Source organism: Agelaius phoeniceus, chromosome 21 (assembly GCF_051311805.1).
Source record: "Agelaius phoeniceus isolate bAgePho1 chromosome 21, bAgePho1.hap1, whole genome shotgun sequence".
Taxonomy (NCBI): Eukaryota; Metazoa; Chordata; class Aves; order Passeriformes; family Icteridae; genus Agelaius; species Agelaius phoeniceus.
The window spans coordinates 10,652,482-10,673,420 of NC_135285.1; the positions used below are offsets into that span (position 1 = coordinate 10,652,482).

At 44.6% G+C, this 20,939-nt stretch overlaps 1 protein-coding gene across 2 annotated transcripts in view; it reads left to right on the plus strand.

Annotated features, from left to right (window-relative positions):
* Window positions 1-20,939, plus strand: part of NEK6 (NIMA related kinase 6) — a 58,995-nt gene that overhangs the window by 24,320 nt on the left and 13,736 nt on the right. For both annotated transcript variants that reach the window (XM_077189298.1, XM_054646673.2), the window contains exons 2-7: window positions 5,729-5,850; window positions 13,010-13,150; window positions 14,043-14,105; window positions 15,208-15,318; window positions 18,482-18,590; window positions 19,832-19,939. In XM_077189298.1, the coding sequence (XP_077045413.1) occupies window positions 5,758-5,850; window positions 13,010-13,150; window positions 14,043-14,105; window positions 15,208-15,318; window positions 18,482-18,590; window positions 19,832-19,939 (625 nt within the window). In that variant the 5' untranslated portion in view covers window positions 5,729-5,757. The remainder of the gene's footprint in view (window positions 1-5,728; window positions 5,851-13,009; window positions 13,151-14,042; window positions 14,106-15,207; window positions 15,319-18,481; window positions 18,591-19,831; window positions 19,940-20,939) is intronic.

The following is a 20,939-nucleotide window of genomic DNA, read 5'->3' on the forward strand; positions in this document are numbered from 1 at the left end:
ACCAGCAGTGGTGGCCTGAGAGATCTGGCTCTAATGGTTCCAAGGTGATAAAAATGAATACAGTGAATTTTCTGGAGGGCTCAAAATTGCAACTGCAAGAATATAAATTAAGGTTGGCTTGTTACTTTACTGAAACACACCTAAGTGAAAACTGGTAGGGGAAGAATGCAACCTGTTGTTGCTGTCCCATGGTCACCGTATCACCTCTCTTCAGAGGAAGTATTGTCCCTTTAAATGCTGCTGGCTGCTGTCCATCCTGACTTTTGGATGTGAATATGGATTTGATGTTTACATCCTACACAAACATCACACATAAATATTTACATGTAGTGTTTACTAGGAAATTGAGTGCAGTGAAAGAAGGGGTGGGAATAGTCCAGTTAAGCTGGTGAGAAGGAACATTTACCTTAAAATATGAATCACCAAGTGCTCTTGGCACTAATCCTGGAGCTGTTTAATAGGAGCCTGAGAAACCATCCCTTGGAATGGATGGATCTGCTGAGCATCTGAAATGTGTCCAGAAGACTTAGACAACTATGTTTTTTGGTTTAGGACCAAGTTCTAGGGAGCTGGTACTACAACACAGGAAAAAACCGACCAAACAAAACCCAACCCTTAACTCAGCTAAAACTTTTAAAACTTAAAACTAAAATTAGAAGTCAACTGCCTGCCTACCTGGTGAGAGATGGGCACTTGAAATGTTCTCTCAGAAGTGTTGTATTAGCTCAAGTGGCATCCTCAAACACAGTGATCCAGCCAAGCACACTCTGCCCAACCTTGCTATTTTCAAGCCATTGTACTAGATTTTCCCCAAACTAGAAGACAGAGTATCTGAAGTTATAATGTTGCTTGCTTAGAATACAGACCTGAGCAGGGTGTAGGTAGTGATTTGAAACAGAGTGGGATGTTTCATACAGTTAATTATTGGCAGGAAGCATTTGTTTTATTGACATCCACAGAGAGATGACTCTGCGGAGCTTTAAATAGTTGACTTAATGTCATTTTGCTTCTAGGTATGGAACAGTGAATTATGGTGTCTGTCACAGCATTTGTTTAATGAGTATCAGTTGTTGACAGGGTATGAAAAAGCTCCAGGGCTTTTCAGCCATTTCACTAAAACATTCTCAGTTAGGGGATTTGGGGTCTTTGAGGAGCCCATCCCTTACTGGCTCTTGAAAATCTGGTTTGCACAAAGTCTTAGCAGAAACCCATCTGCATCTGCTCTCAGGGTAAATCCAACCCTCTGAAATGTGAGGTATGACTAAACCACCATTCTTCTCCTCAGTGGTCAATTTGTTACAAGGACCCTCATCCTTCCCAGGGGTTACAGATTGCAGGTAACTCACACTGTCATGTTTGTGTGTGTGACTCTGTAGGTGCAGTTTCATTGTGATGCTAGGCCTGAAATTCAGAAGCTGTTTCTGGGTGATTTACTGGACTCTTGTTTAGCAGTTTTTGCTTGAATTCCCTCAGTGCAGCCGGAGCTGTTGGTGAGAGAGGCTCCAGTCCCCCTCACGGGGCAGGGTGGCCATGCATGACCACCACCCTCCACAGGCAGCTCTTGCTGGGCAGTTTTTCACTGAGTCACATTCTCTAACTGCGCTCTTGCAGTGTTCTCTCCTCAAGCATTTCAGTGCCATTCCTCGTGTTGTTTCGTTTAACATTCATATTCTTTTTTTTTTCAGTGTTGGCAGGTGTGTATTTCACATTAACATGAGGGGTTTTTTGGATGTTAGACTGCTATTTGCTTATGGTAATTTCCAGTCATCATAAGGTGACTGTTGAGAGAGATGAGCAGAGAGGAAAAAAATTGTCAGGCATTTACAGTAAATACTCTCTGCTTTTGGAAACGCTGTCAGAAGTTTAATTGTTAGGTTCAAGTAAGTTTGTCATGTGCCAGACAGAATCAGTCTGCTGTAATGAACGGGTTACGCACTTCACCAGCAAAAAGGGAGAGTGAGAAACCAAGGGATGCTCAGGATTTCCTGTCACCTTGCACTGCAGAAGGAACAGGGTAGGCTTTTTAACCTAGCCTGTAATTAGGTTTTGCATGGAAGCATATATTACTGTGCTCGCTTTGCCAAAGCTCTTCAGTATGATGGATGAGATTTAAAGGTTGATCTGACTAAATTGCAATGAGAATACTAACGACAAAGATATTTCTGTTGTGAACTATTCCTACCAGGCATCACAGCTGTGACAGAAATGGTGTAAAGTAATGGACAATAAAAGTCACTCGAAAATAACACTCTGCTAGGATTGGGCTGCCTTCCCCAGAGCACCTACCCTGAACCACAGCGATAATGTAATCATAAGCCCAGATCATCATTTAAATATATAGGTAATCTCATAGAGTATCCTGGCAGATTTATTTTATGAGCAAGGAAGAGGAAGAGTATTATTGGGCAGTAGAGAGGAAGAAAGTGGTGCTGATGTGGTTGTGTTTATTCTGTAAAACAGTTTGCATTGCTGCAGCCTTTGGGGAGCCTGCAGTGAGCAGCACAGTGGCTCCAGGAGGAGTGGCAGCCTGGCTCCAAGGGCAGCACATCCCTGCATGTGTCACAGCCAGCTGGGGGCCTGCTGGGTGTGCCCTGCTGCATTTCAGTCTCTGGCACCTCCCCGTGTGTGGTAAAAGATGGACATTTGTGCACTAGGTTAAGTCGTGTACTTGGCTGGTTTTAATCAACTTGTGGATTTCTGGAGCCATATATGACTTGCTGTTTTGTTTCTGTTTGTTTTACACAAGGTACCCACACGGACCTCCTGGCTCCCCCACAAGTTCCTGTGTAGGAGGATAAGAGAGGCACACAGTAACTGAGGGGGAGAGCAGATTTGTGAATGTGACATATCTGTGCTTGAGCTCTCAGTTCTGTGTGTGTGTGTGTGCGTGGTGGGCAGCAGCAGGGCTGAGCACGGGGCACACAGAGCAGCTGCTGTGTCTTGCAGGGAGGTGAAAAGTGCTGGTACAGAAAGCAGTTGTAACACTGAGCACAAGCTGCTGCTTTGCTGCCTGCTCGAGAGGTGCACGGTCCTGTCATGTTGATTATACATCTGGGAGCAAATAATTTGGCCTGCAGTAGAGTTGGAGGCATCCTGAGACACATGGTGATACCCGATCAGACTGGGCACAGCTGCTTCACCAGGAGCACCCGGGGCACCAGGGCGGCTGGGACTGAGTGCCAGGATCTGATGAGGTTCTGCTCCTTAATGAGTGTCTTGTAACTAATGATCCTGGCCTTTGCTACCAAGTGCCCTGGGCTGTTCTGCCCTGAGAATCCCACCTGTCAGGTACCTGCAAGGTATCAGGGGTTTGACGGGATTTTGTGTTTTGCTCTCTACTGATTAGGTCTATGGACACTGGTACCCAGAGAGGAATTGCAGCTGGGGATGTGGCAGGGGAGCTGACTGTACAAGAGAGTTTTTGTTTTCCCTGTACTTGGAAACAGCCCAGGTTACCTGTGAGTGCTGCTGCATGGAGTAATAACTGTACAGCAGTGAGGTGACAGTGTGTGGGAGAAGGAGCTGTTCATCCCATGTGGGTTGTGGCCATTTTTCCTGTGATGTTAATGATGATCCTGTTCTTTTATTCACTTTCTGGAAAGCTGTGTGATGCTTCATGCAATTTAAAGATGTTTTGATTTACAGTCATAGTCAAGACTCAGTGTGAAAATGTGTGATACTGCAGAACTCTGTAGGAAATTTGGAAGCAGGAATAAAAGGGTAAGTGCAGAGCTAAGACAATGCCAAGTAGAAACGGGCCAGTGTTAAGAGTGTACCTTGTACCTTTTCTGCTGCAGTGCAGTGCCTGTGTGTGTTTGGCTGCTCTTTGAAGATCCTCTGTGAAGCCCCTTCCCGGGGATTCCCCTTCTCCCTGCCAGTGCAGTGCCAAAGCCTGGAATAGCCCAGCTGACAGCCTGGCCAGGACACGCTGTCCCGAGGGAGGTGTCAGGGGCTCCGTGCTGTCATGTGAGCTCTGCTGGATCTCTTTTCAAAGCTGCTATTTTGTTCTTACTCCTTGCTCTGCTTCCAGCTGCAGCACCTCAAACAAGCAGTGCCTGAGTGCAGCTCCTGCCCTGGCCCGTCCCTGCCTGTGGGCTCTCCTGAGCTGTGAGCCCCTGCCCCTGGTGCTCCCTCACAGCAAGGATTGCTCCTTGAGTTTCCTCAGGGCCCTGGGGACTGCCCAGACTGGGCTATGGCCAGGGCATTCAGGTTCCCATGTCCAGAAGTAAATCAGTAAACCCCTCCCCTGTTTTTGAGCGTTAGCCCTTTGGAAGGCAGGCACAGTGGATGCCCAGTTTGATCAGTGCTAGGCTGCAGACACTTCAGTGGCCCTGCCTGGACATGTCTGTGCTGGGAATGTGCCATGTCCAGGTTCCTGTGTTGGAACTAGGCTTTGCTTTGTGTTTGTGGGCTTGTAAGAGAGAGAACATGTGGCTCTCCCTTCAAGTAAACTGCCTTTCTTCAGATCTTGAATAATGAAATAATTAAGATAGTTCCAGCAGTATAACATAAGGTAGGAATTTCATAGGGCACTTTAATGTCAGTGTTGAGACATAGTTTTATCTAGGTATCTTCACCTGATTACTAATAAACCTACAGATGCTTGAGACTGAAAAGATCTTAAAATCAAACTTCTTCATACTAGCAGTGATTCTCCTTCCCCCACTGGAGTTTCATGGTACTGACTTGGAGAAGCTGTTTTCATTGAGAGCAGCCCGTGTGTTCACCTGTGTAGTGTGGCAGGAGCTGCAGCTCTTTTGTCAGAGTGAAGGTTCATTTGCTTGAGACATGAGAAGAGTCTCTGTGCTTTCCCCCTGTGTTATGGTAGCTGGTGTTGGGAAAGATCTGCCAGAGCTAAGGGTTTATTTCACAGACAACTGTTAAAAGAATTGAGCACTACTTGCTGCAGAAATTCTTCTTCATCATATTTTCTCCCCCACTCCCACAAATATTTAAAATACCTTTGTATTTTAAACTTAGACTTAGTCATTGCCCAAGTGCCAGGCACACACTATTAATACACTAATGAGGTCAGGTTGTGTTCTTTCACTGGGTGAATACTTGCCAAAACTCTTGAAATAAGTTTCTGCAAATGCTTGTGTTGGCCACTAAATCTTCCCTTGTCTCCATTAGGCTTCAGTCAGTGCCAAGGACAGGAATGATGTGGCTGGGAATGGCAGGGTGTGGGTAAGGGGTGACCAAAACCTGTGAATGGCCTTTTCTGGGGAAGGGACATGGGTGTATTTATTGTGGGTGTTCTCTAAGTGCTGTGTCTGTATTTTGGGGCCTGACTTTGCCTGGGGACAGAGCCTGCCCCAGAGCTGGTGTGGAGCAGGGAGTGCTGTGATGCAGTCCTGCTTCCCTGAGCAGCTGATAGAATTACCAGAGTTTGTCCCTGAGTCAGGCCTGAACACAAATGGTTCAAGTAGGGCTGGAAAATCCGGGTAGGTTCATTCTTTCTCTGCAGGCAGAGGAGGAGGAGGTGTCCCACAGCTGCCCCATCACTGTTGCCCACGGGGCTCCTGGAGTGTGTGCACAGCCCTGTGCCAGAGCACCAGTTAATCTGGGATCACAGTGTTGCTCAGCACTGGGATGTCTCAGCTGCCTGTTGGGCAGCTCTTTACAGCTTCTGCAGGTTCTGGTACCATTTCTGAAGGGGAGCAGACTCTCATTTCTGACTGCTGTGTTGGGCTGGCCTGAACCTCTCCCCTTTCTTTTGCCCCAGCAGAGCCGAGAGGCAGAGTTTGGTATGATACCATGGAAGGGCAGCACAACCATCCTCATCATCTAGGGGACCAGAACAACCCTCTGTGCAAGCTGCCAGGGCAGGAATTCCAGCATGATCCTCAGGTAAGCGTGGGTGTCTGATCCATCTCCCTCTGTCTTTTCTTGCCTTCGTTCCATAAGGGTCTCCTGATTTCTTAGCATTTAGCTGCTTTCATCCCCCTCCTTTTGTTTTTAGTGCAGTTGTAGCAGTTGTAGGGAATATCCAGTTTGGGATTCTGCCAGACAGTTTCCTGAACCCACTTTTTGATTATAGTAAAAGAAAGAGGAAATAGTTTGAATTTTGCTTAAAGCTAGTGTTTTTAAATCATCCTATGAAAACATACTGAGTTGGCTTTCTCATGTCTTTGATTCTTTGAAGAAAAGGCCAAGGTAAAATAGATTATTGTGTAAGTGAATAAATGTATTTTATCTCTTTTTATAGTAAGTGCTGGAGAAGTAATTACCAGATAAAAGAAAAAGCTCATTCTACATGGAACTGTAGGCTCCCTGCGAGTCTCTGGAACTCATCCTGTAATGTATTTTGTCCACACTATAATGAACTTTCACTGTAGCAGCTCCTCTCTCTTCCTGCCTTTCTGCAGAAGGGAGCTAAAACCAGGATTAACCCACAGTCTGTGTAGTCATGAAACTTGGATTTTGTGAATTCTGGCTGCTTGACTTTTCAGCCTGTGTTCTGTTGATCAGAGCAATTCAGTTTTGCCCCTGTGTTGTATTAAGGAATAAACCAAAAGGAGCATGGAAAGCTGTCAGAAAGAAGAGAATTGCAGCAGTGGTGGGATGTGACTGTGGGGAGGGATGGGGTGAGCCTTTGCTGTTCCCACTGCAGTGCAGGGGTGGGCAGGGTCCCCAAGCAGGGTGGGCAGGGGTGGGCAGGGTCCCCAAGCAGGGTCCCCAAGCAGAGGTGAGCAGGGTCCCCAAGCAGGGTGGGCAGGGGTGGGCAGGGTCCCCAAGCAGGGTCCCCAAGCAGGGGTGAGCAGGGTCCCCAAGCAGGGTCCCTGAGCAGGGGTGGGCAGGGTCCCCAAGCAGGGTGGGCAGGGTCCCCAAGCAGGGGTGAGCAGGGTCCCTGAGCAGGGTGGGCAGGGTCCCTGAGCTGGAGATCAATCCCACTCTCCTTGGGAAAGCTCTGCCAGTGCCCAGCACAGCCTCTGCTGAGGGGGAGTTTTGTGCACACGGTGAATGCACTGCTGGGAAAGTACCATGGTGTGGAGCAAAGCCCCCTCTCCTAATGTAGCAATTTGTCATATTAAGTCATTTAATAATAATTGAATCCCCTTGATTAATCTCCGAGAATTAGCCAGTTGCATTTTGAGCAATTAGGGTTAATTACTGCCTCATTTGGCAGGATAGTGCCCCTGTAATTATTTCATGAACAAGATTAGGAAGTGTTCCTGTGCAGCAGATACATTCATGGCATCTTGGAGCACATGTTAGAATTTGTAATGACATAGTTAAGTGTAATTAGTAGCTAATAATCTGTGTTCTGCTGTGATGCTGATGCTGAGTGGGCTCATTTTGCTGTATGGTCATTGTTCAGTGAAACCTGCCCTCAACTCTGGTAATACCCAAGTTCTGTTAATGGAGGGCTCTAGGAAACTGTTCTCAGAATGGTCTAATTTGGAATTAGAATTGCAGGAAGACTGCCTTTGGTTTTGCTGTCAAAATAACATAAAAAGACCTGAAAAACAAAAATATGCAGTCTACCAGGGAACTGGAAAAATGCATACAAAAAAGGTACTGTTGAGAAGCCTTACATTGGTAGCATGATAGGGTTGCTGATGACACATTTCTGTTTTTCCATTTTTCAGGAATATATTTATATAAAAATTTTCAAATCTCTGATACTTTTTACCTGGAGAATCTGAAATTGCATCCTTTCTTTCTTCTGAAAAATCTGAGTAATCCAGACATGCTGTGTAGTGGTCTGTGGGAGGGAGGTTTGGGAAGATAGAATTGACCAAACTGGTCTTATGAGAAATGTCATTAATGATAGAGATAAAAACTTCAGCAATAAAAACCAGAACATGAGTTCTTAGAGCCTTGGATGAGGAGGGAGCTTTGTGTGGAACAGCCTTCTCTCCCTTGCAGCCCCTTCATTACAAACTTCTGTGCCAGCCCCCAAAAGTCCAGAGCAGCAACATGCTCCTCTCCCAGAAGCTTCTCCTATAATTATGCTGCTTCCTAAAGCTTCTTTTTTGTCAGTTCTGACAGAGGTGTTGTTTCTGCTCTATAACTCATCAGTACAGAATATGAGTCAGGCTTTTCTTTTCTGTCTTGAACTGCTGTAGTTTAGCTAAGATGAAACCTTTGAGTAATGCTGGGTACTTAGAAGTTATCTGTAATACAAACATTTTTTTCAAATGTCCAATAAAATGACAGTTTTGGCTTCTGGCTCCCATACCTGCCCAGAAATACCCCAAGGAAGTTCATTAGCAAGAGGGAGAACATTTTCTAGCAATGTTCCAGAATGAAGGTGTTAATTATTTAAGTCTCCAGATTACTTAGTGTATAAACACTAAGTAGCAGTGAGCAATAAAAATTATTTAGGAGTAAATCAGTGATATAAAAATATAGTTGTAATTTTTCACTTAGTTTTCATACTAAATAAACACAGTAACTCACTTTTAAATAGCTCTTTTATATACTCACATTTTAGCAGCAGAGCTGTTAAGAGATTATTTCTATGGTAATTTTAATTTCTTTGTGAATGTCACCTTGTCCTGCTATTTCCAAGCTGGTATTTTTCTCTTCCCTTGTGGTGTAGCAGTACAAATGTCTAGACAGGCCCAGAATATGTGGATATCAGGATAGATCCCAATCATGCTTTCAGGGATGCTGAAGCTTTGAAACTTGAACCAAGTTCTTCAGCAAACTTTAAATTCCAGGTAACAGGTCAGGTGAAGGATATTTCATGACTGTGTAGTCTAATTTTGAAGCTCAAATTGAAAAACCTGATGTATTCTTCAATAATTACTTGGCTACCTGTTTGAAGGATAATCCATATTTTAAAAGTTTCCTCATCTCTCGCAAGCTTAGAAGTTCCTTCTTTAATCAATCTGTTCTAATGTGTTCTCATAAATTCACACTGGAATTTCGGCCTCAAAGTATGCAAAATTCTTTTCAGGTAGGCATTATTGAATGGAGGCAGGTGTATAATTTTGGACATCCTGAAAAGGTTTGAAATACTGATGTTGATAGTAAATCATTGCTTATAATGTGTGCACATTCTGCAGGAGGGGCTGGAGCTCCCCCAGTACCACTGCAGATGTCTTTTAAAGGTGAAATTAGTTACAGTAAATGTCACTCAGATGAAGTATGCACTTTAGAAGCAAGGAAACCGTTCCTTTAAAATTAATGATGCATTGCAAATATCAGAAAAAACCTTATATCCAGCGTAAAGATAATTAAAATTCAGGTCAGAAGTGTATGACTTAGTCGGGCTAAATTTTTTAATGAGATTTCAGAAAATTAATTGGGCGAGTATGTTTTTACTCTTCTAAAGAATATTTCATTTCATGGCTCTACAGGAAAGATGCTTTTATTGGCATCTGAAGATTGGACTGTCTGACTCTTTAACTGTTGGTTAACTAATCCTAACAGTTTTTAGGTTGATTACAAATACTCTAAATGCCTGCAGCCCTTTGTGCAGGGCTGACTGGTGCCTGTTTTCCACATGCCAATCAGCAGTAAAACAACTGACTTGATTATTAATTAACATTAGCACTCTGGGTTTCTCTATTGTGCAATTAGCAGCGAGCAATCTCCCTTCTCAGCCCGTGGGTTCCCTGTGCCTCGGGGGGAGCAGGGGACAGGCCTGGCTCTGCTCTGGGGCTGTATTTGGGATATTTTGGTTTCACTCTCAGGGTGCTCCTTGGCCCAGAACAAGGGCTTAGAGGCTGCAGGCACAGCTGCTCCCACAGTTCTCTTGGGGCTGCTCAGGTTTTCCCTGGATCTGAAGTCATTACAAAGAGGTAAATGTATTGGCCAAATACTAATTGTTCTGGAGATTGGAAGTCTTTCTACAGAAGAGTTTTTTCTTGTTCTTCCCCATCCCAAAACACAAATTCTGGACAGCTACTCATGAGGAAAAATAGAACACAACAAATGTATTCAGGGTGGGTAGGCATCCTATCCTGTTCTTAGAAACCTTACAAATTCTGTTCTGCAGACAGTCTTGTAACACCTCAAAATTGGAGGCTAAAAGCCCTGGCAAAATTCCTCCTGAAGCTCTGACAGGGGCTGCCCTTGCCTGCTTTTGCCAGCTTTGGAATCTCTGCTCTGGCACCAGTGGTTCCATCTCACAGAGCACATACATGCCAGAGGAGATGTCCAGAAGAGCTTGTTCTTGGAATGATCTCTGCATTTCTTCCTCAAAATGAATGGGTTTTTTATTTGCATGAGGAATTCTTTGGCGCTTTTTTTTTTCATGGAGTAGGAGAAGAATGAAACTTCCTTGTGTGCATGAAGAGAACAGCCTTTGTCTGCAAACAAGTTATTCCCAGACTGTGCCCTTCCTACAGCTGCCCCGGGAACAGAACTGTGCAAACAGCTCAGCTTTTGTACTGTCCAGGGTTGGGATTTCTTTTGCTTGCTTGGTTTTTTTTCTCCCCTTTTCTTCTTTTAATTTAGTTTTTTTTTTATTTCAAGCTCCATTGTTGACCTTGACACCTGATCTGTAGAGGCAGGGGCTTGATTTTACTGCACTTATGGAAACCTGAGCCTAAACCTGTCCTAAAAATGAGAAAATGTATTTTTAATGGACAAGTTAGACGATGATGGTGGTATCTTACTACACACAATTGATATCTGTGCATGAAAACTCTTGAGGTTTGCAGAATAAAGATCATGGGTTTGAATGAAACAACCCATGATCTTTTGGATTGGTTCTTTGCCAGCTTTGTGAAGAATGGTGGTGGTTAGTTATGGAAGGAGCAGAAAGCAATGGAGAGCCCCCTGTGAAGAGTCCTGACCCAGTGCAGTGGGTGCCAGGGCAGGGCTGTGGCTCTGAGGAGGCCCCTGGGTGCTCTGGGTGTCCCTGCAGTGCTGCTCAGCAGCTCCTGCCAACCTTCAGCTCCAGCAAGAAGGGAAGGTGGCCTGTGAGCAGAGGGAGCTTTCTGGGGCTCACCTGAGGACGATTCCTGGTTTGCTCCATAATCAAACATCTCCTGCCCTCTCTGAAAGCTCCATTACTTTAATTAGGTCTGATAGGTTGTGATAGCCCATGCAAATCTAGGTCATTGCATATGTAAATGTGCAGCTGCAGTCCTGGAGGTGCTGGAACACATCAGCAGAGGTGTCCAGGCATGGGCAGCATCACCCCCAGCACCAGCAGGCTCTGGGGCTCTCCATGGCCAGGGGGCTGGGGCACATTCCCCTCACACTTGCCTAACATCTATTTATGCTTTCAAGTTCAGAAGTTGGTAGATATTTCTGGGCACGTGCTTGAAATATTAATTTACATGTAAGCACTCTTGGTGTAAACACACACTTTAACAATATAGGAAAGGCAAGTGGAAACTGTCCTTGATTTCAGTGTGGATTTCCTTCTGAAAAATAAAGTTTTGTAGTAGTTGCCTCATAAAACGTTGTTAGAAGTGCTGCTTCTATTGTGAATGCTAACTGCAAGTTAGAAAAACTTCTGCTCAGACTTTCTTACTGCTCAAGAACAGCTCAGGAGGCACATGGACACGATGAAGGAAATGCTGTGATTCCTTTCTATTTTTAAATTAGGAAAAAGTGTTTTGTATGTTTATGTGCTGACACCTTTGTTTTGTCTGGGGAAAGTGGTTTGTGTGTACAGGTGAAGGAACTCACTCAGCAGCTGGTGAGTAAAACAGCTGGGAAGCAGAGGAGATGTTCCTGCTGGGAGCCAGGCAAATGGGACAGATCCCTGAGTGAGCTCTGCTGGCTTTGTCAGGCACACAGTGCAGGGCCTGCTCTTTGTTACACTGAGCTGGGCCTTCCCATGCCCTGTGAGGGGAGTGAGGAGTGCTGCTGTTTATCAGACCCCTGCAAAAGGAGCTTGCACACCAGTCTTGCACACCAGTCTGAACGGAGAAGGCAGCAGGGGCTGATTAGTTGGAATTCTTGTTTGTCTGTTTCATCCTGTGCTGCCTTGCTCTGGTGATAATTCAGTAACTTGGAGGAGAATGTATGGAAACAATAAAGCAAAGCAATTGTGGCCTTCTGCCCTTTACCTGATAACTGTAGGATACCTGCTCCCCCATCACTGAGAGGATGCTCCCAGTGTATTGGATAGTGTACCCTGCCAAACTTGGAGACATGAATCCTTAGACTTGAACCTTGGTTTGTTTTTTGTTCTCTCTGTGAATGCAGCATAATTCCAAGCACAGAGAGCTGACCCAAACTTTGACTGCAGTTCATAGCTGGTGACTTTTTCCAGAGTGCAGGGGAGACAGGAGGGTTCCTAATGACCTTCCTCTTTCTGTGGGACTCGCCTTCAGAAGTAGCTGCAGGTCCCAACGCTGGGCTGGAAGCTGTTCCTGCATTTCAGATCTCAGTTCCAGCCCTCTCCTGCTGCATTAGGCATGGCAGTGGCAGCAATAGTCATTCCTTAAGCCGAGCAGCCCTCCCGGGACACTTGTGCTGGGCGTGGCTCTGCTGCAGGCCTGGCTCATCCCTGGGAATGCCCTTCCCCACCCCAGCCTGTGCTGGGAACTTCTCTTTTTGTGTGTTTTGGTGCAAACTCTGAAATGGCTCAAGATGCTGAAACTCAGAAATGTTCTGCTTGGCATGTGTGCTAACTTGGAGTAATTAATTTTGATAATTTCTTTTTTAAGCATTGTTTGGCAGCCGTGCTGGTGCCAGAGGAGCCGAGCGGGGCTCCCGGGAGCCCTGGGGTCCATGGGGTCCCTGCTCCTCGTTAGGCTGTGCCTCCCTGCCTGCCTGGCTGTTTACCTGGGACTGCTGGGCTGCATCTCCCCGGTGGCACAGGCAGGCAGAGCTGATCAGAGGCTGTGCAAGGAGCCAGAGCAGTTGGGGATTAATTAGTTACTTACACGGAAGGCAAGACTTTAATTCCCTTTGTAAAGGAGTCGTTTGGCTTCCTCCAGCCCGTGTTGCTGCTGCACCTGCCAGGAGCTGGTGTGTTTGTGGTGGGATGTTCTCCACTCCCAGGGGCCAAGTCTGAGCCCTTGCCCACGAGCAGGGGAGCAGGAGGGGCCGAGTGGCTCTCTGGGGTCCCTGACTGCCTTTCCTTTGACAGAGACATTTAACGTCGTACCCGTATCGCTGCACCTTGGCAGATTTTCAGATTGAGAAAAAGATCGGGCGAGGCCAGTTCAGCGAAGTTTACAGAGCGACTTGTCTGCTGGACAGGAAGCCTGTGGCTCTGAAGAAGGTGCAGGTGAGCATTTCATGCAGCTCCTGCTTTGGGGTGGGGTGGGAACCACCCAGGGCTGCCAGCTCTGCCCTGCAGGGTCTGGTCCCTATCACCCCTCACGGGGTTCCTGTGTCCACGTCAGGACTGCACAGCACTGCTGCCATTTCATATTTATTTCAAATTTCACCTTTTCTTTATGAAGAGGGCTCACTAACTTGTTATTAAATGTGTGAGACAGCGAGGGCCTGTGGCTGTGCTGGTGCATGAGCAGCTGCCATCCCAACACAGCTGAACCACAGGAACATGGAAGGGAAAAAGGCTGGGGCTTGCTGGTGGAGTTGGAGAAGAATTTGTGAGAACGTGGATGTCAGAAGTGTAGATTGTTTTAAACTTGGCTGAAAGTATTGGGCAGTATTCAGAACAGCATTTTATTTGAAGAAATTTGCCTTTAATCCTTCAACAAATCCTCCAAACTCCCATTTCCAGTGATTTAGTGATCATTGCAGAATGAATATTAATGCTCAAAGTTTTTGTTAATTATTACAGAGAAATCAGTGGGAGCTGTATCTGTTTAAAAGAGAAAAGTAAACATTTTGTCTTTTATTTACTATATGAAATTGATAATAATTAAACCAATGAAAATCACAGCAGCAAATTCACAAACTTGTATCTTTCTTTTTTTGTGCTGGTTAGAATATTGCCTATGGGTTTTAAAATTTGTTTTACCCCAATGTTATCCCTGTGGTGGTTTCAAAATAAAGAAAACATTGATCTTTCTTTGATCTGGGGATTGTGTGAATACTCATTACAGTAGAGGATGTACAAACTGGGGAAGGAAACACCAACTGCTTGTTAAAGTATAAAGTAATTTTTTGTTGTTGTTTCATTTTTATCTTCTATGCTTTTGTGTTTGAAGATTTTTGAAATGATGGATGCCAAGGCAAGGCAAGATTGCATTAAAGAAATTGACCTCTTGAAGGTAAGAATTTTTATAATAACTTTTTTTTTTTAAATTTTTCTTTCCTTGGGGTTTTGTTGTTTGTTTGTTTTCTTTTGTGGAAAAAAATGTTTTCAGGTTGGCAAATAAAGCTTACACAGTAAAGGAGAGAGCAGTTTTGGCTGTGCATGTCATGTATGTGGGTGTATAAATATCACATATGAAAAATGATAATTTAGATAAAGGCTCTGAAACCAGAGTGTGTTTAAGTGATTAAAACAAGTAGTGATTTTAATGCCTTAGTAGCTTATTTTAAATTGTTGGTTAAAAACATAGATGTATTGCACTTTAAATACCTATTTTTAGTAAATGTAACAGACTGCAAAAGGCTAAAAATTTAGTTTAGCTAGTCAAATTTCATTCTAAAAGTATTAAAAAATTACTTCTGTGCCTGTGATTTTGGGGGTCTCTGTTCAAATTCATGCAGTTGGAGCCTGAGTCTGTAGGCTGTAGGGAAGGATAAACATGAGCTAGTTGCTCAATATTAAGGAGGAAAATAATGCTGAGGTTTACATTCAGAAAGAGGATCTGTGATATTTTTGGGTTCTAGGAAAAAAAAAATTTGAGCATCAGTTGTGAATGTAAGAATGAGCTATACTGAAATGAAAGAAAGGAATTGGTGAAAAAGCCAGCATAAATCATTGGATACTGACATGTACAATTTGTGTGGTTTTGTTCTCCTTCAAAGTTTTACTTTAGTTTTGTTGTTCTTTTAAGGGGCAAAAGACCTTGAGTACTGTAACCAACATCTGGGGGTTTGTTTCCATTTAATGGGGGGGGGAACTGGTAATTGCTTAACAAGGCATCCTTCAGGACATTGCTTTGAAATGTTTTGCCAGTTTGCAATAGAAGAGGCTGTTTCAGCCTGTTTGGGTGCAATTGCTCTGTGCCAAGGACACCTCCAGGATGCTGTGCCTGTGGGAAATGCTGTTTCTCCCAGGATTTTGTCTGGAGCAGTTTGGCCCAGGCTGTGGGTGCCCCCACTGTGGAGATTTTGCTCGTGGCTCACAGGAGTGCAGGTGCTGTGTCTGGAGTTGTCCTGACCACGTTGTAACTGCTCCTCTTGCATTCCCTCCCTCTGCAGCAACTCAACCACCCGAACATAATTAAGTATTTGGATTCTTTCATTGAAGACAATGAACTCAACATTGTCCTGGAGCTGGCTGATGCTGGGGATCTCTCTCAGATGATTAAGGTAAGGATGTGTCCGTCCTGGAGGTGCTGCAGACTTCCAGGATTAGACAGGCCTGAGGCAGTGGGGTGGGCACAGCTGGGTTGGAGACATTTTTTTCTCCTCTTGCAGTTTTGCACACCCATGGGTTGCTTCCAGACCTGAACCCAAGTGGCTGGTGGCATTTTAAATACCCCCAGCCATGCCCTGAGTTTCTGGTCACTGCTGCAGAGGGAAGTGTCTGTGATCTGGTGGGACACGTGTGTTATTTGCAAGGTTGATTTACTCAGCCCATGATTGATGGGGACATTTAATTACTGTTGGGTTCACTATTCACATCGCCTGTCTGCCACTCTGAAGACATTCAAGGAAGTCTATTGACTTCCTTTGCAGTGGGGATTTGGGTTTGAGAAAATGTTTCAAGTACTTGTTCTTCTTTTATGTTGCTCTTAGGAATACTTGTATTGCTGCAAACCAGCTTTAGTTAAGCTGTTACCACCTGCTTTTATATTTTCTTTGACATGTTAATCTTTAGACATACATCCCTTGTGAGAACAGATGTGTTATATCATGTTTGTTAGCACTCTCAACCTTCTCTCCATGTTTTACCTGGTTTTTGCCATCATTATTCTGTAATTATCATAAATGAATGTTTGGAAAGTTCTCCTCCTCCTTGTTGTCACAGTTAAAATATCTTATTAACAGATCTGTTTTCTTTGCCAGCAGAGCCATGAGGCACTAGGCCAAAGGCTGTCAAACAAGTTCCCCATTCAGTCCAGAGTCAGTGGCTGAATTTCCAGGATCCAGGAAAATGTGCTGGGTGTGACAGGAGAGCCCCTGGCGAGTGCTGGGAGCAGCAGGTGGCAGAGGCATCCTGGGAGAGCCTGGAGCTCCAGTCCAGCCTCACCCAGGGGAAGGGGGAGCTGGGGGGGCACAGCAGCTCTGCCTTTGGCCTCCCTCTTCCCTTGGGGCTCCGCTGCCTTCGGCCCTTTTCCCACCATTTCCTGGGAAACTTGCAGCTCATCTCGGGCCTGTTGTGCTTGTGGTCAAAGATGGAAAAAGCCCAAGGATTGTGAGAGCAGAAGTTAGGGCTGTGTGAGGCCTTCTTGGCTTACAAAACTTTTACCTACAGAATTGTAAGATTTCGTTATATGAAATATTTGTATTTTTTAGTCATCTGTAGTTTTTAGCTTAAAAATACTGACAAATATGTTCATTTGCTTATCAGGGTTGGCTATTTTATTTTTAAAAATATCTTTCTGTGTCTTTATAATAAGAGTTACATTTTCCAAAACATAACTGGTAGAGTCTTGGATTGGTGCCTTGCCCAGTTCTGGATTGTGCTGGCTTCCAGTGTCCACAGCTCTGTGTTCCCTCTGTATTTCAGACATGAAGAAGATGCATTTCTTTTTTTCAAGGTCATATAAATGAAGTTTTTCAACTGGTGCAAATCTAGGAATTAAATTTTTACAATTTCTAACAGAGGTAAAAACCAAGCTCTAAAGCCAAGGGGGAACAAAAGCTGCCTCCTAAATCCAGCTGCACTGCAGCAGGGGAGTTTCCCCACAGCTCCTCCGTGTCATCTCTCCCTCCCTGGGAGCTGAAGCTCCTGTGTGGATTTTTGGTGGAGCAGTAGTGACAACCCTGGCAAGGTGTGAGGGTGATAAACCCAGGGCCTGTCTCTGTCATGCCCCGGTGCCTGCATTATTTATGAGGGATGTAGAGCTGCAGGAAAACCCACTGGAGAGTTGGGACTTCCTTGTAAATGTCAGGCGAACCTTATTGGACATGACATTTAGAAAATTATCACTTGTGGTCTTGCATATCCACTCTTAAATATTTTAATAAGAATTAAATAATTTTATTGTGTATATAACACTTTCTCCCTCACCCTCTGTAGTTCCTCTGTGCTCTCTCTCCAGTTTTGGGTTGAGACTGTTGCAATCTGTCAGATTTGCTGCCTGGGGAATTGCACAGTCGTGCCCCTTCACGGCTGATCTGCAAAAGAAAATTTGCCATTGCTCGAGTCAAACACGAACTGGTAACAGCATTTCACATAAAATAGGGAATCTGACAATGGACATCAGATGTCAGTGCTGAGGGGGAAAGCATGAGATGCAGAAAGGGGCAGCAAGCCATTGCCTTCCTTTATTCCTGCTGCAGGTGGGAGTTCTCACGGGCACCATGAAGTGCAGCTGCGCTGAGGCAGGAGGGTGCCTGGTGCTCCCAGTGCCATCCTGTGTGGCAGGGCTCGAGGAGCAATGGGAAAAGAAACCTCTGGAAGTGTTGAAGGGTATTTTGTTAATGCTCTGGCAGTAGAGCTGGCTCAGTGAGAAGCCAGGGACCAACGATTTGAACCCTGCAGTGTTGGGATGCCTGGGTGCGTTGCCAGACACGGCTGGGGTGCCCCCCTGCAAAGGAGGGAGAGCAGCTGAAGGTCTGCAATGTTTGGCCTTCACTGAAGTGTGCAGCTGGCTCTTTATTCCTGTAGTGGCTTGAAGAAGACTCCAGTATTGCAGGGAGCCAGGGCCACGCTGCCCTCGGTGGTGCTGCTTTGTGCTGCCCATTATTGTGAGAGCTTTGAGGCACCAGAGGTCCCTGGAACGGGGCCCGGCTGCGCTCGGCGCTGCCTGAGCACACCCAGCTGATCAGGAGAGCTTCTGCCTCACTGCAGAGTGCAGGGCATTTAGTATTCCTATTATTCATGAAATAGAATATATTATTCTACCTGATCACAGAAGGAACATGGATGCTTTATTGATGCTCTGGCCATCTTTTAAAAAAGGAAAGCAGATTTCCTTATTCTTGTTAGTAGACAATGCAATAACGAATGTTTACAAGGGGGGTGTTTAATGGCCTTTGTTTCTTAAGGCAAAATATTTGAGACATTTGTTGTTTTGAGGCATTAAATATGTTTTGCAAGGTAATTAAGGAGATTAATGCTAATCATAATTGTGTCCATTCAAAAATGTCAAACCTATTTAAGCATATTTTTCATAATAGTTGTTAATTAGCGAACTGCAGCGAAGTTTCCACACAGAGAGGAGGAGTTAAAAGCTAATCAGAAGAAAAGTCATGCAGCTGCCGATCTGGAAGACGTGAGCAACCTGCAGCTGACGAACACAATTCCAGGAACGAGTCAAATATGTTGCTTTTTCACTGATCTTTTATTTATTTCCTCCCACAGTATTTTAAAAAGCAGAAACGGTTAATCCCGGAAAGGACGGTGTGGAAATATTTTGTGCAGTTATGCAGTGCAGTGGAACACATGCACTCCCGCAGGGTGATGCACAGAGGTAACATTAATTCAGTCTCTTTTCACTGAATAATAATATAATGTTCCAATTAGTAAGCGCCTACATTCAAAAACAATTATGCTGATGTTCAGCCAATGCATGTTTAGAGAGGCTGGAGCCTGCGAGATGGATTTCTCCTTCTGTCTCTGCCTCATCGTTAAAGCATTCAGGCCGAAGTGAGGGTGGTATTAGGAAGATGAGCTGCTTTGTATTCCAGACACTGATATTAAGTAGAAGTGTCAAACTTGCCATTAGAAAAGTGTCAGAAATAAAATGCTGAGACTCCTGGATACAGTGAACTCTAAGAAATAGTCTTCATTATATTAGCTGTGACCTTAGAGAGTTGAGAAGAGTTTTCCTGTCTTGCGGGCTTTTCTGAAATATTAATACAAATATGTCCCACACTCTCATAACCTGTACTCTATTTTCATTAATTATTTTTGAGTCTCTTGTCTCAGAACATCTTATAACTTTGAGCTCTATCCAAAAATTACACTATTGCTTTCAGTGTCAGTGAGGTGCTTTGGGAAGGACTGGACTCAGGAAGTGCAAATTTCCCAAAAGGTACCAGCACCCATCTTGGCTGCTTGTTTTTTCTTTCTCCTTTGAAGGAGGAATTCTTCACTCTATTTTTCAGCAATGTGATATCATTTTTGCTCCATTACACATCCCCTGATGCAGTGCATCACTTGTACCTGAATTAGGTCTGTAATGGCTGAAATGGGGAGCCTCTCACATTTGCTCTGCTCTAACATGAGGAAAGAGCCTCTCACTCAGTTCTGACATGACTGCTTGGGAAACTGGGGTTGTAGTGATATCTACCCTCTATGAACCAGCTGGGCTGTGTAGAGCCCAGAATGTATGTATATGTGGAACAGTAATTACCCTTTTCATGAGGGGCTGGTGGTGGGCAGTGCAGTTTCCTGTGCAAAGTGATCATTCCCAAAGAGAACTGGGCTCATGTCTTTGATTTCCAGCAGTTAAAGAGGTTGCCTCTGTTCTCTTGAGCTGTTTCCTACATTTTCCCTCATTGGTATTTCTTGTGTGCTAGGAAGTACACTCTGATTTTTGTGTCTGTGCAGAGCTGGAAGCCTTGGAAGGCTGAGCCTATCAAAGCTCTAAAGAAGCAAGTTCTGCTCGAGCCCCTTTGTACCGTGAGCGCTCCAGGCAATGCTTCTATTGCAGCATTAGAACCAAATAACCTTTTGTGGCTTTGACCTTTTACCTTTTTCTTCTTGCAGACATAAAACCAGCCAACGTGTTTATAACAGCCACAGGGGTGGTGAAGCTGGGAGATCTTGGATTAGGCCGGTTTTTTAGTTCTAAAACCACTGCAGCACATTCCTTAGGTAAGCTGGTACTCGTTAAGCAGGGCCTGGCGTGCGCTCTCAGCTCTGATGTTCAAATGCAGGGTGTCCATCCCCCCGTGGTGACACAAGTGGCAGTCAGGCCATGGGGACTGCATTTTAAATGCTCTTTGGAGGCATTAATAGGTATCTTTTGTTTAAAAACCTGTTATTTTTTTCTGGAAGGCCTGGCCTGGTGTGTGTTTTACAGCCCATGTGGCAAATGCAGCTTTTCCACTCTAAAGAGCACTTTGGCTGCACGGTGCTTGCTGGAATTCAGTGTTCCCCCCCCAGTACCTTTTACCTTTTTGCCTTTGGCCCAGGCTCTGCCCTGACAGGGGCTGGGACTGCCTGAGGTGGGTGAGCCCTCATGGCTCATCTGTCCCAAAAAGGGACTTCACTTGAAATCTGGCCTATGCTTTAAACATCCAGCTTTTCTTCATACCTTCCACATATCTCAAGGTCGTCTTCCTCATTTTTAGTTTTAACATTAATTCTAGTGCTATAGAAAATTGCATAGTTATGCAGTTCATTCTTCAAGTCTTACACTATAAAGTATTTCATAATTGTGTCTGTAACCTCTTGAGAGGTGGCTGATTTTCAATTTTTATTAAGGGGTCTGAATTTTTGGAGTCCCAAAGGTGCTTTTTTTTGTATTACAGCAGTGAAGGAACTTTGGCTTTTGATGCAATATTTGAGCTCTTTTAAACTAATGTCACTCAGTTGACTTTGGAACACACAATATTTGTTTCACATTTTTGTTTGTGCAATTTCCTCTGCTGAGTGTGTCTTGCTGAATCCTTTTTTGGATGTGAACAAATTTCATTGCTAATCCTGGCCAGCAGCACTGGGCTTCTCAGTGCACAAGGAAGGAAAATACCTGCCTTGTATTGTGTGTGCTTAAAAAATAGGAGGCATTTCTCTAGTTTACTTTCATAAAATAGGAGATTTGAGATTTCCCTTTGTATCAAAAGCCATCCTAGGATATATCCCCACCATACTT